The sequence below is a fragment of the Macrotis lagotis genome, chromosome X (genome assembly GCF_037893015.1).
Source record: "Macrotis lagotis isolate mMagLag1 chromosome X, bilby.v1.9.chrom.fasta, whole genome shotgun sequence".
Lineage (NCBI taxonomy): Eukaryota > Metazoa > Chordata > Mammalia > Peramelemorphia > Peramelidae > Macrotis > Macrotis lagotis.
In genome coordinates, this window is record NC_133666.1 from 616,330,302 (window position 1) to 616,345,874 (window position 15,573).

A 15,573-nucleotide genomic window follows, 5' to 3' on the forward strand; every position below is an offset into this window, starting at 1 on the left:
CAGAAGCTGTAGGACAGACGGACAGCCAGCCGGCCGGCCTGCCAGACGAAGTCCCTTTGGCTGTATTGTGCTGGCCAATGATCCCTTAATGATTTCATTCCTCCCTTCTCTGCTGCTGCCTCCTCTCACGCTGTGTTTTCTCTCCTTCATGTGTGTATGTCTCTCTCTCTCTCTCTCTCTCTCTCTCTCTCTCTCTCTCTCTCTCTCTTTCTCTCTGCCTCCCTCCTGCTTGGCCTCCTCCCCCCACTTCACCGCCCGCCCCCCCTTCACCGCCTGCCTCTCCGGCCCCCCACCCCAACCACTACCTCCACCCCTTCCAGATCTTCCTCCTCCTCCTCCTCCCAGCTCGGCCCCTGGTCCTGGCGAGGCTGCCGCACGGTGCCCCTCGATGCTTTCCGAACCCGCTGCCTCTGTGACCGCCTGTCCACCTTCGCCATCTTAGCCCAGCTCAGCGCTGACGGGGTAAGTCCTGGGGAGACCCAGGGAGAGGGAAAGGAAGAGGGAGAAAGGGGGAGAGAGAGGGCAAGAAGGAGGAGAGAGGGAGGAGGAGGACAGGCAACGGGAGGCAGGGAAGGAGAGAGATGCTGTGAGATACACAGGCATACCGTCCCTGCAGACTTGAACTGGCCGAGGGAGAGGGAGAGAGAGAGGGAGAGAGAGAGAGAGAGAGAGAGAGAGAGAGAGAGAGAGAGAGAGAGAGTTGGGCTGGGGGGATGGGGAAGAAGAGAGAGACAGAAAGCCAAGATGGGAAAGCTTCCCCAATGACATTGAAAGCGATAGATAGAAGGCGTCAGGTGCCTGCTGCTGGCTCTGCTTCTGCCTCTCTCCCTGCCTTGGAACCAGGGAACCCAGAGACCTGGAGGGAACTGGGGGAGGGGAACAGGGGTTTGTTCAAGGACCCTGTGAGTGGCCGGTGCCCAGCAAGGAAGGGAGAGCAGAGGCTGGGCTGGGCAGCTCCGGTCAGAAGTGACTTACCGGCATGTTCCAATAACTGCACAGCTCGGACCAGGAATAGGGAAGGAAGGGAGGGAGAGCAGGAGGTGTCAGGCAAGAAAATCGGTGTCCTGGGCTGTCTGATGTCTGGTTCTTAGGGATACCCCATAGGAAGACTGAGTTCCATTGAATCCTGGGCAGCTCCATCACTCTCGCCTCCCTTTCCTGGGCTTTGGGGGTCCTCCCATCTCTCTCCCTGGATGTCTCCTTCCCTCATCCAAAGAAATCTAGGGGTCGAATGGTCCAAGGGATGACAGCGGGCAGAGGATCTTAACCAGGGCACTGGACTTCTGGGCTGAGATCTCAGGGGAGGGTTGGGAAAAGAGCAAGAGTTTTGGCTAGCCAGGTCTGTCAGAAAGTTGGTGTTTCTTAGACTTTAGACCTGAGAATAGAGCAGAGGAAGCTGGGAACCGAGTATTCTGGGGAGCCCAGGAGCTGTGAAGTCTGAGGCATGGGAAGGGGCACGATGGGAAGCAGAGCCTGGGAGAGGGAATTTAGGATTCTGAAAAATCTTGGAAAGGCTTTGCTTAGGCAGGCTGAAGTTGATCTGGGCTCTGAGGGCCTGAGGGAAAGCTCCGAAGTATCCAGGGACTAAAGGGAGAATAAGTGACTCAGAATCTGGGAGAGAGGTGAGGCTGTGGGGGAGGGGGACTAGAAAGGGGAATGTGGAGCTTGAACATCTAACTTGGGAGCTCATGGGCATTGGGAACGATGAGGAAGAGTTCAGAAGCTGGGAGGGTGGGGACCAAGAAAGGGAAGAGAAAGGGGCCCACAACCTAGGAGGGATTATGGGGCCTGGGAGGGCTGGGGAGGAAGATAAATGACCTGGGGATCAGAGAGAGAAAAGTAAGGAGTTTAGAGTGGCCTATGTGGACTTCATAGACCAGAGAGAAAGTATAGGGATTTGAGAGATTTGCTGGGGAAGAGAAAAGATCTTGAGGAACAGAAGACAGGGAAGAGTATAATGGCCCAAGAAAAAGAACTGAAGAAGCCCAGAAACTGGGGGAAGGAGCTGAGGGGGTTTAAAGGTCTGGGAGGGGGCCCTGAAGAGGCTTAGGACACTAGGTTTATCTAGAATGGCAGCGATAGAAGAGCTCTTGGGGACTGGGGAGAGGAACCGAGACTTCCCTTTTTCTCTGTTTAACAGGGATGTCTGAGGCCCAAACCTTGGGGGTATGAGATTGAGAGGAGAAGGAGGGATGACGATGGTGATTGGGGGAGGGGATGGTTGTTCCTCGAACAACATCCCACCTCCCCCTTCTCCCCTAAGGCTCTGGCTGTCTGTAAGGCTGAGTCTCCATACACTCCTGGAAGGGAGTGGGGGAGCTTTAGAGCTTCCAAGAGCCCAGTCAGTTGTTTCTGTTAACCGGAAGAAGGGTGTTTGGATTCTGCTTCGGGGTTCTTAGGGAACTAGGGCAGAGTTGCTTTAGTCATGTCAATCAGGTCTGTAGTGAAAAAAAGGGAGAGCAGGTACCGATAGAATTAACTGGGCCAGGAAGAAAAGCAAAAGTGAAGGGCTGGAGATATCTTGTTAGATTTTCTGGTGTGTGAGTGATTATTATTATTGTCGTTGTTACCCATAGTGATGGCTCCAATAAACAACTCAATGCATTGGGGGCATGTTCGGGTTTTCCTCCAGGATAGGACAAGCCAGCAACCCCACCCTACGCTGCTCCTCCCTACCTTATAAACCCTTTTGTCAAACAGTTTCTCAGCAACCCTTAAGTTGCCCTAAAGATAGGAACTGTTTTTCATTCTGTCATAGTCCCCCTTCTCCTACGACAGGGTCCTCTGGGGCAAGATTTATCCCACACAAATCCACTCCTCACCAGTGTTCTACCAAGTCAAGCCCCTTCTTAGGGAATCTAGGACATTTTGGGGACCTAGCATGACCAGAAATTGTCAGAGTCCCGTGGCCTCATCTCTCAACATCTAGGCAGTCGAATAGGCAGAATATGATCAGCCAGGATATTGCTGGGGAAGAAGAGAAATGAGTCCTAATTTGAGAACAGAGAGACACAGACTTCCTCAGGAAGTCCCTGTCTGAAGAGAAAATAGGGACCTCTACATGGAGATGGCATCTAGCTCATATGAAAGCCACTATAAGATTAAATCCAGTTAACTCAAAGAGGCCTCTGACTTTCCTTCTGCAAAATGGGGTAGGACTAAATGACTCTGTGATGGAATTCCTGAAGAATTCTGAAGAATCAGAAAATGTTTATTAACTATATTTAAAATACATGCTTGGACAGCAGTGCCTTGAGGTGAGTAGTTGAGGAAAATTCCCCCTGGCAGATGACAACTAAGTAGATTTGATCCAAGAAGACTACCTGGAGGAGGCAGCTTAGTATCTCCAGTCACCACAGGAAGGGAAGGGTCAGGATTCCACAGTAGCTTTTGGTCCTTCTCTTCGGTGTTCTCTAAAGGCTCTGAGACAAATTAGAAATCATAGAACCAAATCCCTTTAGAAATAAAAGAGATCAAACCAACTAGTTTAAACCCTTGATTTTAGAAATAAGGAATCTTAGGCCCCAAGTGGGGAAAGTGAACTCAACTAATAAGTCATTCAGGCAAAATGTATTCATTAAGCACTTATTCCATGCCAAACAATATGTTGAAATCTGAGAATAAAAACAAACAAAAAAGACAGGATTTGACCTCAATGTGCTTATTTATATTCTATATTCTAATAAGGGAAGACAGGCATTTTTAGAGGTGAGGTGGGGTGGAAATGGGTTTGAGGGGTCATAGTAACCAAATCTAAAGAGTCAGTATTACAAATTAGAAAAGAGATAAGGAATAAACATGATTGGTCTAGGTACTTCCTCAAAATGAGGGTTCAACAGTAGGAGAAGGTAGCCTCAAGGGCAGGAGGATCTTCCAGGGAGAGAAGGCTGTAGGATGAAGAGGAAGTCTTGATCAGACTGCAAGGGCAGGGTCCTTTCCACTACATTGCAATGCAAGTTGACCCTAGCTCTTAGACTAGGGAAGGGAAACTTCAGAGCAGATTTCTCTCTGCTCTAGGTTGAACTAGAATATCATAGAATCATAGAATCAAAGTATTTAGTCAACTTTCAGGTCATAATTATGCCATTATTATTATTATTATTATATTAATTTTATTAGTGGTCATGATAGTAGTAATATTATATCCAACCACCTGGGAAACTAAGGTTCAAAGAAGGATCATAAAGTTATTCAACAAGCATGTGTCAGAGCTCTGACTCTGGTTTTGAACTCAGATCTTACAAGTCCCAGGTCAGGGCTTTCCTCCCCTCTGCCAACAACACAAGGGATTTAGGTCAGATAGGAAGAAGGATAATAAAGGTGATAACATGCTGGAGTAGAGAGTTTGTTGATGGCTTGCCAAGAAACAGATCTCTGCAACACAATCTGGTATTTGAGTAAATTGCCTGTTGGCCTTGGGGAAATGATTATGACTTGATGTGAGAATGTGAGCCTTGTTATGCTTTTCAAGGTACTTCCCTTCCATCTCCTATAATCCTTCCAATTCTTTTGGAGGGAAGAAGAAAGGAAATTATTCTTTCCTGGGACTAGAACCATCAGGAACTAGAAACCTAGTCTCCCTGACTCAGAGACCATTGGTTCTCCCCTAATTATTTTGCTAATTGAGATAGTACAGGGATGTTGAGGAATGAGCACTGTATTTTTTCATAATTGTCAACTAGCAAGCATTTATTTTCTCTTTTAACTCCTCTCCTATCTCCCCTACCCACTGAAAAAAGGAAAAGGAAAAATAATCCTTATATAAATATGTATGGTCAAGCATGTCATCCCTACCTCCAACCCCTTAAATTGACTTGGCTTCTTTAGGACAGCTTTGGAAGGTCTTTTTTTGGATACAGTTCCCATTAAGTATAATCTAACAAAAATGCATTAAAGACTTCCTGGGTGCAGAGCCCTGGGCTCAGCTTTGGCAAAGTTAGGAGGTTTAGATAATATTCAATGCTTACCCTCCTTTGAAGCTTCAGGTCTATCAGAGCTATAGGATACAAAACACGGATAACTTTAATTCATCTTGTTACCTGATAAATGCATTCAAGATCTGCAAACAAACTGCCACATGAGGCCAGAGGAAGAAGTGGTTTTTTTTGGGGGGGGCAGGGGAATGAGGGGAATGGAGAAAAAGATCAGAGAAAGTTTCCTAGAGATGGCATTGTGTTGGATTTTAAAGAAGAGTTAAGCAGCTGGGCGCATCAATAACTGATGATGAGACCTGGAGACAGGAAGCCCTAACTTTGAAATCTGCCTTGGACTCTTCTCCAACTCTGTGACCATGAGTGAGTCACTTCATTCATCTGTAATGAAAATGGAATTAATAACAGCACATACCTTACAGAATTACTGTTCTTTAAAGGGGTATAGACCACAAGTGTCATATATGTATATATATATATATATATATATATATATATATATATAGTTTCATATATATACATACATATATAACTATGTATATATATATATGTATATATACATACATATATAATATGAGGATGCTTGTCCTTTGTTCTTGAAGAGGACCATGACATCAGGGAGGTGAGGCCATGACAAGCACAGGAATTGGATTTGAGCGGGGGGAGGGGTAGACTGTGCTAAGTCGCCAGCCTTACTTTTTTCCTCTGGAGCCATCTGGGTCCAGTGGCCAGATATGAATCAGTATGACTGGAGATGGTCCTGGATGTGAGGCAGTAATCAGGGTGAAGTGACTTGCCCAAGATCACACCGCTATAAATGTTAAGTGTCTCAGTCTAGATTTGAACTCACATCTTCCTGACTCCAAGTCTGATGCTCTATCTACTGCACCATCTAATGTACATACACATATATAAATAGATAGGCATGTAGATATTATATTTAGACATATACTCATGTCATATATGCATATATGTTAGCTATTAGCATTCAGTGGGAGGGAAGGCATAAGAAACAAGAAGAAATAGGCAGAGGCTAAAACCTGGCTGACTCCCATACTGTCACAAATCAATGACTGACTTGGGTTTGAGGAGGGGGAACTTCTCAAGTGCCCCTCTTCTTGGAAGTTCCTTGAGGGAGCATTGTTCACTTGTTATTTGTGAGTTGTTTCAGTATAGGCTTGTACCCCCATTGCTAGTGTGCAATCAAGAAGGGAAAGAACGAGAAGGAAAGGGGAGGGAGGGAATTTGGAATGGGGCAGCTAGGATGCACAATGAATTGAGTAACAGATCTGTGGTTAGGAAGAACTGAGTTCAAATCCAGGCTCAGATAGTTTTTTGACCCTGGGCAAGTCACTTCACTCTGTTTGCCTTAGTTTCTCCATCTGTAAAATGAGTTGGTGAAGGAAATGGCAAAATGCTCCAGTATCTTTGCCCAAAAACCCTCAAATTGGGTCATGAAGAGTTGGATAGGACTGAAAACGACTAAGCAACAATAGCAGGAAAAAAATTCTGGGGGGAAGGGAGTTGAATTCAGAGAGTGGTAGTGTCCCCAGCATGGGGCGGGGGCTGACCACTTGACAGACATGCTCTAACATAAGACTCTTTAACCTGAGATCTGTAAAAATTTTTAAAAACTTTTTGAAAAATGGTATTTCAGTGTAGGTGTTTCTTTTGTCTTTTGCATCATGCATTTAAGCCCATGCTTCTGAGGCTCCGTAAAAGGGTTTCATGACACACACACACACAAAGAAGGTTAAAGACCCTAACCTAACCCACGGCTCTCATGGGGCACACAAGGAAAACAGCCCAGTGGGAGAAGCAGCTTGCCCAAGATTACGTAGCTTTTAAGTGGTAGAATTAGGATTGGAACCCAGGTTCATCCAGCCCAGTCAGTGACCTCCTCTCTCTGGGGAAACAGGATTGGAGCAGATCTTCCAAGTCAGGTTTTTGCCTGAGCAGGTTGGGGGTTTGCTAGAGATGCGAAGGCTAAAATAAGAAGCAGAGAAAAGGTAGGGCCAGCCAGAGCCTGCAGGTGGCCCGGCCCAATTCTCTGGACCCAGCAGGGGTTGACAAGAAAAGAGGCCGCCACAGACTAAGGCAGGCCAAACTCTGTCTGGACTCCCGCTTACACTGGTGGCCTGGCCTCTTTTCCTAATTAGATACGACTTCCACAGGTGATTTTAGAGAGACAGTCCTGGCATGGACCTAGTGGACAGACAAGAGCCTAAGACTTGAGCCAGGGCATCCAGGTTCAAATCCTGTCACCATCGTGGACAAATGAGTCAGCCATGAACACATCACTAAATCTCTTTAGATTTGCATCCTCATCTAGGAAATAAAGAAAGGAGAGTGATCAAGGGCTCAGGGATTCTTAACCTTCTTTGCGACATAGACTCTCTAACAATCCAGACCCCTTATCAGAACAACATTTTTAATTAAAAAAATTAAATTAATAATTGACGGAAATGCAAAATTTTCAGTTAGAGGCTAGTTAAAATAAATAGATATATTCTATAATGGGTATACAGTAATATACATATGTATGTTGAATAAGTATATGTGTATATTTTCCATATATAGATCCATATAGGATAACCCACTTCTCTCAAAGTTATGAAAAAAATGTGCTACATTAAATGAGAATTTCAGAGAACAAAATCTCCTATTTTTAAAGGATTATGGAGTGGTTTGTTTGATACAGCCCCACCCCCACAAGGCAGCTAGGAAACTATTAGCTAAAATTCAAGCCAAAAAACCTGCCCTGGCCCCCACGGAGACATTAAGTACTTAATGAGCAACTATGAGAAGACTGAGTCCTCAGCCCAGACCTTAGGCAAATTATTGGCACTTCCCTGGGTTTATTTCCCTATCTCATGGCCTGGGTAGCCCTTCTTCTCCCTGAGCAGTACTGAGGTTTAAGTTGAGGAGGTGAGGGAAGGAGGGGAGCCCAGATCAAGTGAAAGCCTACTTGAAGTGGCCTCTCTTTGTGATAGCATGGTCCAGCGCAAAGAGTGCTGGCTGTGCCATCCTGGCCTTTACATTGACTGGCTGGAGGTCAGAACCGCTCAGTTTCTGAGCCTCAGTTTCCTCAACTGAACAAAAGGGAATAAGAACTCCTTGAAGGGATCAAAATGGTTGATTGGAATGACCTGTGGACTGGGAGTCTACTAACCTGAGTTCTAATCTTAATTTTGCTTCTTTGCTGCCTGTGACCTTCATTTATTATTTTTATTTATATCTTTTGTTTTTGCAATGCCTAGATTTCTCTCTGTCTACTTTCTGCTCCCTCCTCCCAGAGAACATCCTTGTTATAAAGAATTCTTTATTGTCATTTAGCTTCTTTGGGAAAATAGTTGGGTGGAGGACCTGAAATATTTTAGATATGGGTCTTAATAGTTTCTCCTGGCTCTCATTCCCTGACCCTGATGCTTCCTATTATAGTCAATAGAGTACTGGACTTCCAGTCAAGGAGATCTGAGTTCAAAAACTGCTCCTGATATTTATTAGTTATTTGACCTCCATGTGTCTCAAGTAACTCTCTAATATTATCTCCTAAATCAGAGCAGATAGACTGGTCTGTGTTGCCAGAGGTAGTTCCCTATACTGACAAAATTACTGACCTTTTTTGAAAAAAAAATCAGTCTTTTAAATATTTTGTTGATACTCCTTTTTAAAAGATTGTTCTCACTTACCAGAGTCCCCACCTCATTCCTAGAGAAACCTCCCTTAGAACAAAGCAGTACCTATTTAAGCAAAATGATTCAATGATGTCTTACAGTACATGCCTTCTGACCCAATCCTGCACCACCTTTCCACTGAGAAGCATCCTCCTTAGTCTCACTCCCTTTTCTCCTCCTCTTGGCCGGGATTATTTAGGCTGAATTATTTACTCTCTCCTGATAACTGGGTCCTCTTCTTTCAATGAACTGGTCATGAAGAAAATTCTTTGTGAATAGATTTATCATCTCCATGTTGAATTGTCCACTGAGGAGGGTCTGAATTACAGAATGTGAGCAGAGGATCTGTAGTCCATGGGATTGCTTGTACTTTGCAGCAAGCTTTATGCTATCCAAAGAAAACACCTTCATACTCATTGCCTTATTTGATTCTCAAAGCATCCCAGTGGTGAAAGTGGGGGTTATTATCTTCATTAGACAGGTAAGGAAACTGAGGCTGAGATAAAGAGGCATGGTCACTATCATACAGACAGAAGTTGAGCCTGGAATAGAAGTCAAATTTCATGGTTTTTAGACTAGTTAGTTACTTTAAAAAAGTGAGAGAGCTATTGTTATATCAAGATCATGAAATACCAGCTATGCTTCATATATGATGTTCCATGCCTGTGTCTTGACATAGGTTGTCCCCTATGTTTGGAGTGGCACTCCATCCTCACTTCCAACTCGTAGAATTCTTAGCTTTCTTCAAAGCACAATTTGAGTACTTTTTCCATTTGGCTTCCTCTGATCCCCTCAGGAATTAATGGACTCCACCACTTGAAATTACTTTCTATTCACTTTATGCTTTCTTTTGAGTATTCATGTCTTCCACTGAGTCAATTGTAAGATCCTTGAGGGCAAGTACTGGGCCTTTATTTTTTTTTTCTTTATAATTAATGCTTATTGGACTGAACTGAAGAATAATCACAGAAGGGACTGGACGAGTCAGCCCTTCTAAAGCCCCTTCCAGCTCTGATGTTCGAGGCTCATTTCCTTCCCCATTTAGGGGAATGTATATGATGGAATACGCAAGAAGTAAACATTTGTAAGATAAGACTCAAAAGGAATGTGGGGAAACATTGGGAAGGATCCAAGCAGGACTAAGGAGGAGATGGGGGCAAGGGAGGCCAGCTGCCCTGTCCTAATGAGGGCAGGAAGAGGCAGATGGCCACAGCAGATCGGGGTTGGGAAGGGAGGGGAGAAGCAGGCTAGAGGGGCATAGAGAATGAGCCCTCCGTCAAGTAGTGCATGTCCATTTGCAGGTGACAGGACAACAGGCCAGGCCCTGGAGTCTCTGGCCAGCCAACCAACATTGATGAAGGAGCTATCTAGCCAAGAGAATGCATTGCCTCTTCAGGGGTCATCCTCTTGGTCATTTCCTCCACTGACCTGTAATTCCTTCTCCCTTGGAGGATAGTTTGCACTTTTATAATATCTACAGTAGCTTTGGACATCTTCCTTTCCCACTGTGGACCTTGGTTGTTTTCTTCTGTAAAACTAAAAGTTGTTAGAGATTGACTCCTAAAGTCCTTTCTGGTTCTGACATCCTGAGAGTCTCCTTTATATCATCTTTCTGATAAGGGGGGGAAACCCCATTAGGAGTAGGGGGCTCTGTATTGTTTCTCCTGAAGGGAGAGGGGCCACTCTGATTTCGTCTTCTCACCTTCAGTCAGATCTCCTGGTGACCCACGCATATGTTTTAGACAAATAGTCTGGTATCCTGAGTCAGGGTTCAGTCTATGACCAAGTGCAGAGGTCAAGCTATGATCCTAGGTGAATCACTTAACCATTCAGCATCCAACATAGTTCTTTAAGATAACATTCAGAGGAGGCATTAATTTGCATTGATAGGTCACATAACTGATCCACCTTCCCCCAAAATGTTTGTCATTGCTATTGAACTAAAAACTGGTGCTATTCATAGAGTTTTAAAGTTTTCAAAGCATTTAATTCACATTATGCCATTTTATCTTAGCAACAATTTTATGAGGTAAGTGCTAGCATTATCTCTATTTTATAAATGAGGAAACTGAGGCAGATTTTTTCCACAATCCCCTAGCTAATAGTTCTTGGAGACAAGATTTGGGAATATATTATTTTCAGATTTAAAGTCCAGTGCTTTTTCCTCCACTGTAAGAATTAATATTTAGACTTCAACAAGTAATTAATAATAAGCAATAAATAATAAAATAATAAAATTAGAATTTTAAGTTGATAAGTCACAGTAGTCTAGAAAAGTAGATATGATTAAGTTTTTTTTTTTTTAATTTACGTTTTTCAGAAGAGGAAAATCTCAGTTCCAAGAACTGAAATGACTCATTGTGTGACTTAGGGCCAGTTATTCCCTATGTTATACTTCAGTTTCTCTATTAAGTAAATACCTCTATCCAACTTTATAATTCTTTAATCACAAAACTACCCCCCCATTCTCATCCAGAATAATCACATAATATCAGAGTTGGAGAGACATTAGAAAAATCTAATCCAAAGTTTTCATGTGACATAAAAAGGAGGAAACTGAGGCCCAGAAGGAAAGACACTTGGCAAATCAGTGCCAAATATGAAACTAGAACCCAGATATCCTGAACTGACCCTCACAATATCCTTTTAAGGATTAGGGCAGTAGTGTAGGAATTAATATGCTCAATTAACAGATGAGGAAAGTAAGGCACAAAGAAGGAGAGTGAGCTGCCCAAAGTCTCACTTAGAAAGTTCAAAGGATCATAGACATAGAACTAAAAGGACCTTAGGATATATCCAGTCCATCTCCCTTACTTTACAGATGAGAAATATGATGGCTAAAGATTTTAAGTGACTTATCCAAGATCACACAGATAGGCAGCATTAGAGATAGATAGGCAACATTTGAACACAGAACCATTGGTCTTTCACCATATTGCTTCCAAAGTCTCCTGACTCCCAACCAAGGAATTATAGGATCCTGGTTTTAGTGCTCTAAGGGATCTCAGATCCATCAAGTCCAGTCTTCCAGGTGAGGAAACTAAAGTCAGAGACATTCAAATGACTTGGCCAAGGTCATAGAGAAACTAAGTATGAAAAGAGGGATTTGAACCCAGGTCCTCTCCTCCTGAACCTATGTTCTTTCCATTTTACCTTACTGGAAGGAAATAACAATAGTACATAAAAAGGTATACCAATGTTTGATAATCAAGATAATTAGAACTGATGTGAACAAGTAATGAATTAAATGATATAGATAGATTTACAGGAATTGCTAGGAGGGAGAAGCCAGAAAAGGCTAGGCATTTCAGGAATGGATGGCTTCCTAAAGAAGATGGAACATGAGATGGACCATGAAGGATAAGGAAATTGGATGATATGATGGGGAAATAAGTAGAGAAACAAGAAAGTAGGAATAATCCTGGTTTAGGAAAGGGACGATGAGATGAGTTGACTGGAACAGATTGAGAGCAAGTATTAAGGTTCCAGATTGGATTAGATTTTTTAAGGCTTTGAACATCAAGCAGAAGTGCTTGTATTTGGTCTTTTGAAGCACTTAACTTTTTGAGTGGGCATGAGTTCTGCGGGATGTGAGAAGCTCTGTCCCCTTAGCTTCATGACTGAGATCTCTCTTCAAGGATGGCTTTAGGATTTAGAGAGAGAGAGAGAGAGAGAGAGAGAGAGAGAGAGAGAGAGAGAGATCCTGAGAGTGGACCTCAGTGTCCTAGAGGTGGGAGTGGGATAGGGTTGAGGTGAGGTAAAGAAAGGATGTGCTATGTGCTTTAGTGTTTCTGGATGGTTTTCTTCTTTGTGTCAGCTGTTAAAGTAGGTTAGAGTAGCTGGAAGCCAGCATAACATTGGAGACAGATGCAACCCCAGACTGAAGGGAAGGGAAGGAAAGGCGATAGAAGGAGACAGAGGCAGATATCCAGAGAGATAGAGGAAGTGGCAGAGAAAAAGATACAGAGAATAGAGACAGAAGGAATGACAAAGAAAGTGATAGCAAGAGAGAGGGAGAAAAAAGACAGAAATAAGAGACAGAGAGAAGAGAAAAACAGACAAAGACATAGAAATAGGGAGAGGGAGAGAGAGAGAGAGAGAGAGAGAGAGAGAGAGAGAGCTATAGATAGAGAGCTATAGATAGAGTAATACAGATGGAAGGAAGGAGAGAGGGAGAAAAAGGATCAAGAGGAAATAAAAGACAGAAAGCAAAAGACAAAGAGACAGAAATGGGTGGGAGAGAGAGAGAGAGATTTTCCTTTAGTCAGAGAATGAGAAAGTAATAGAGATAGGGAAGGAAGAACAAGAAAGAAGGGGGAGAGAGGGAGGAAGAAAGGAGAAACAGGAAGGTGGAATTGTCAATATAGTTCCTTCTGTGGATACTGTGAGCCCCTTAAATAATTGTCAGTTCTCCCTCTAAACTGCCAAATTGCTTCCCACCCCTTCGCTATTCAAATGGCCTGAGATATAGTTGAGAACAGCAGGTGGGGATCTTAGCTCAAAGCCCTGTGAGTGTGAGTAGGGATTAATTGCTAGGATGAACAGACAGAGAGGGAAAGAATCCTCGAATGTGAGAACTAGAAGTCACCTTAGAACACAGAGCAGAGAGCAGAGACACTGGAGGTACCGTAGAGGCCACTGCTCCAAATCTTTTCCCTTCCCCCGACCTCCATTTGACAAGTTAGGGAAGTGAGCCCAGAGAGGGAAAGGAACCTGCCCGTGGTTGTACTTTGAATCCTTTTCAGAACCAGGTGGTCAGACTTCTGATCCTGTATGGAAAATTGTCAGTTATATCTCTAGAATCTCTTGTTTTACAGGCAGGAAAGCAGAGGTCCGGAGCGGTTAATTCCTACCTTCCTCTATAGCCTACATTTCTTTGTATATCATTTAAAATTTATTTTTGATCCAGACTTGTGATTTCATTTATTTAGAGCAGGGGCTGACATGGCAGGGAGATGTCTGGGCTGCCATTAGAGAATGCTCCATGTCAGGAAAGCAAGACCCTAGAGTAGGCACTGGAGAACCTAATAAAAGAGTCTTAATAAGCCTTCAATATTACAGAGATGCAAGCTTTTTGCCTGCCTTGGCTTGAATTCTTCTAATTACAGGGAGCTCACTTTCTTCCAAGGAGGCAAATTCCATTATGGGACAACTGCAATTATTAGGGAGTTATTTCTGCTAGATGACCTTTATGCTTTTTCTCATCCTTGCAATGAATGAAACCTTCATTGAATGACCAGCCTTGGTTTGTATTCTGCTTGGGAGTAGGAGAGAAACAGAGAACTAGGGAAAGATATGCCTTCTCTATTGAGAGAGAGAGACAGACAGACAGAGACAGAGAGAGGGAGAGAGAAAGAAAGGGAGAGAGAAAAAGAGGGAAAGAGAGACAGAGAGACAGAGACTAATGTCAAGTGCTTAGCTATGGGATCTAGTTAGTGAGTATGCTAGGAGAGAAAGGTCAGTACCTACTAGGCAAGGTCAGGGAGAGAAGGCAGGGAGCCAGGAGAAGGTAAGATCTAACTCTTTCTTTGAAAAATGGATAGGAAAGCAATACTTTCTAAGGACAGAGCCTTAGGATGGGAGTCAGTAAATAGGGCTTCTTCTCCTGACTCTGCTATGGACTTGGAACCCCAACCCTCTGTCTCCTTTCATTTATAGTCTTGTGGCATGGAAAAACTAGAAGGTGCCTTAGGCTTCCATGGCTTCCATTGTATTGCAGCCTCTTTAATTATAAATGAGGGAACCTAGACCCAGAGAGGAAAAGGGGCTTCCCAATTTGGTAAGTGAGCTTCAGAATTGGGACTAGGATTGCAGTCTAATAGATCCCTTCACATTCCATTTGAGTCCATACTATTTGATTCTATTCTATTTTCTCATTCCTTCCTATGCCAGGGGCTAATACTGACATGTTACCTTCCCATTGGGTGTGTGTGTATGTGTGTGTGTCTCTCTCTCCCTCTTGCAGAACATGGAAAAGCCGATTGTCCCCTCAGTCACACTCATCGTGGGCTGCGGCGTGTCCTCCCTGACCCTGCTACTTCTCATCATCATCTACGTTTCTGTGTGGAGGTAGGCAGGTGACTGAAGGGTTCTCAGAATGTCCCTTGGGACATGGGAGGAGGCCTGTTTGGGACTGGGGAGGCAGATGGTGGTGCTGGCTGTCAGAGATTCCCCCAGACCTGATGTGGCACCCGTCACAGTCCTCACCCCTTTGTCTCATCAGGCCTTTCAGTGTTCTTTGGATGGGGCAAGTCTGAATTTTATTTCTGAGTCTGTTAAATGTTTGAACCTGGATTTCTGTTGCTGTATCTGTAAAATGGGGAAAACAAACTCATTTCCCTTCCCTTCTCTTCCTTCCTCCTTTCATTCTTTCTTTGTTTCCCCCTTTCCTTCCTTCCCTGTCTTTCTCCCTCTCCTCATTTCATACCAATTCCTTTCCTTCTTCCTTCCATCAATGTTGTGAAGGCTATGTGACCTGGGGCTTTGACAAGTGAGGCTTTGAGTCAGTGTGGAGTAGTACATAGGCTTCTTGACTTGGTGTCAGCAAACCTGGGTTCATTTGATGCTCTCCCTTGAATAAGTCTTTATCTTTCTGTGTCTCAGTTTTCCTTAGCTATAAAATGAAGAAATTTGGACTCTATTATCTTCTTTGTTTTCTTTAGGTTTTTGCAAGGCAAATGGGGTTAAGTGGCTTTCCCAAGGCCACACAGCTAGGTAATTATTAAGTGTCTGAGACCAGATTTGAACCCAGGTCCTCCTGACTCCAAGGCCTGTGCTTTATCCACTACGCCACCTAGCTGCTCCTCTTTTTATCTTCTGAAGTTTCTTCTAGCTCTAAATCAATGATCTTAAATCAGTCCATGCCTGTGGGATATGTACCATCCACCCTGATGCTTAGTTTAGAAGATTTTTCATAATGCTCACAAGTGACAGACAGTATTGTAAAGACACCTCACCTGGGAGTC

General features: G+C 43.7%; 1 protein-coding gene across 4 annotated transcripts in view; it reads left to right on the top strand.

Moving 5' to 3' along the window:
- ADGRB1 (adhesion G protein-coupled receptor B1) overlaps window positions 1-15,573 on the top strand; it is a 268,497-nt gene that overhangs the window by 174,985 nt on the left and 77,939 nt on the right. For all 4 annotated transcript variants that reach the window (XM_074202856.1, XM_074202857.1, XM_074202858.1 and 1 more), the window contains exons 18-19: window positions 321-462; window positions 14,574-14,677. In XM_074202856.1, coding sequence (XP_074058957.1) covers window positions 321-462; window positions 14,574-14,677 — 246 coding nt within the window. The remainder of the gene's footprint in view (window positions 1-320; window positions 463-14,573; window positions 14,678-15,573) is intronic.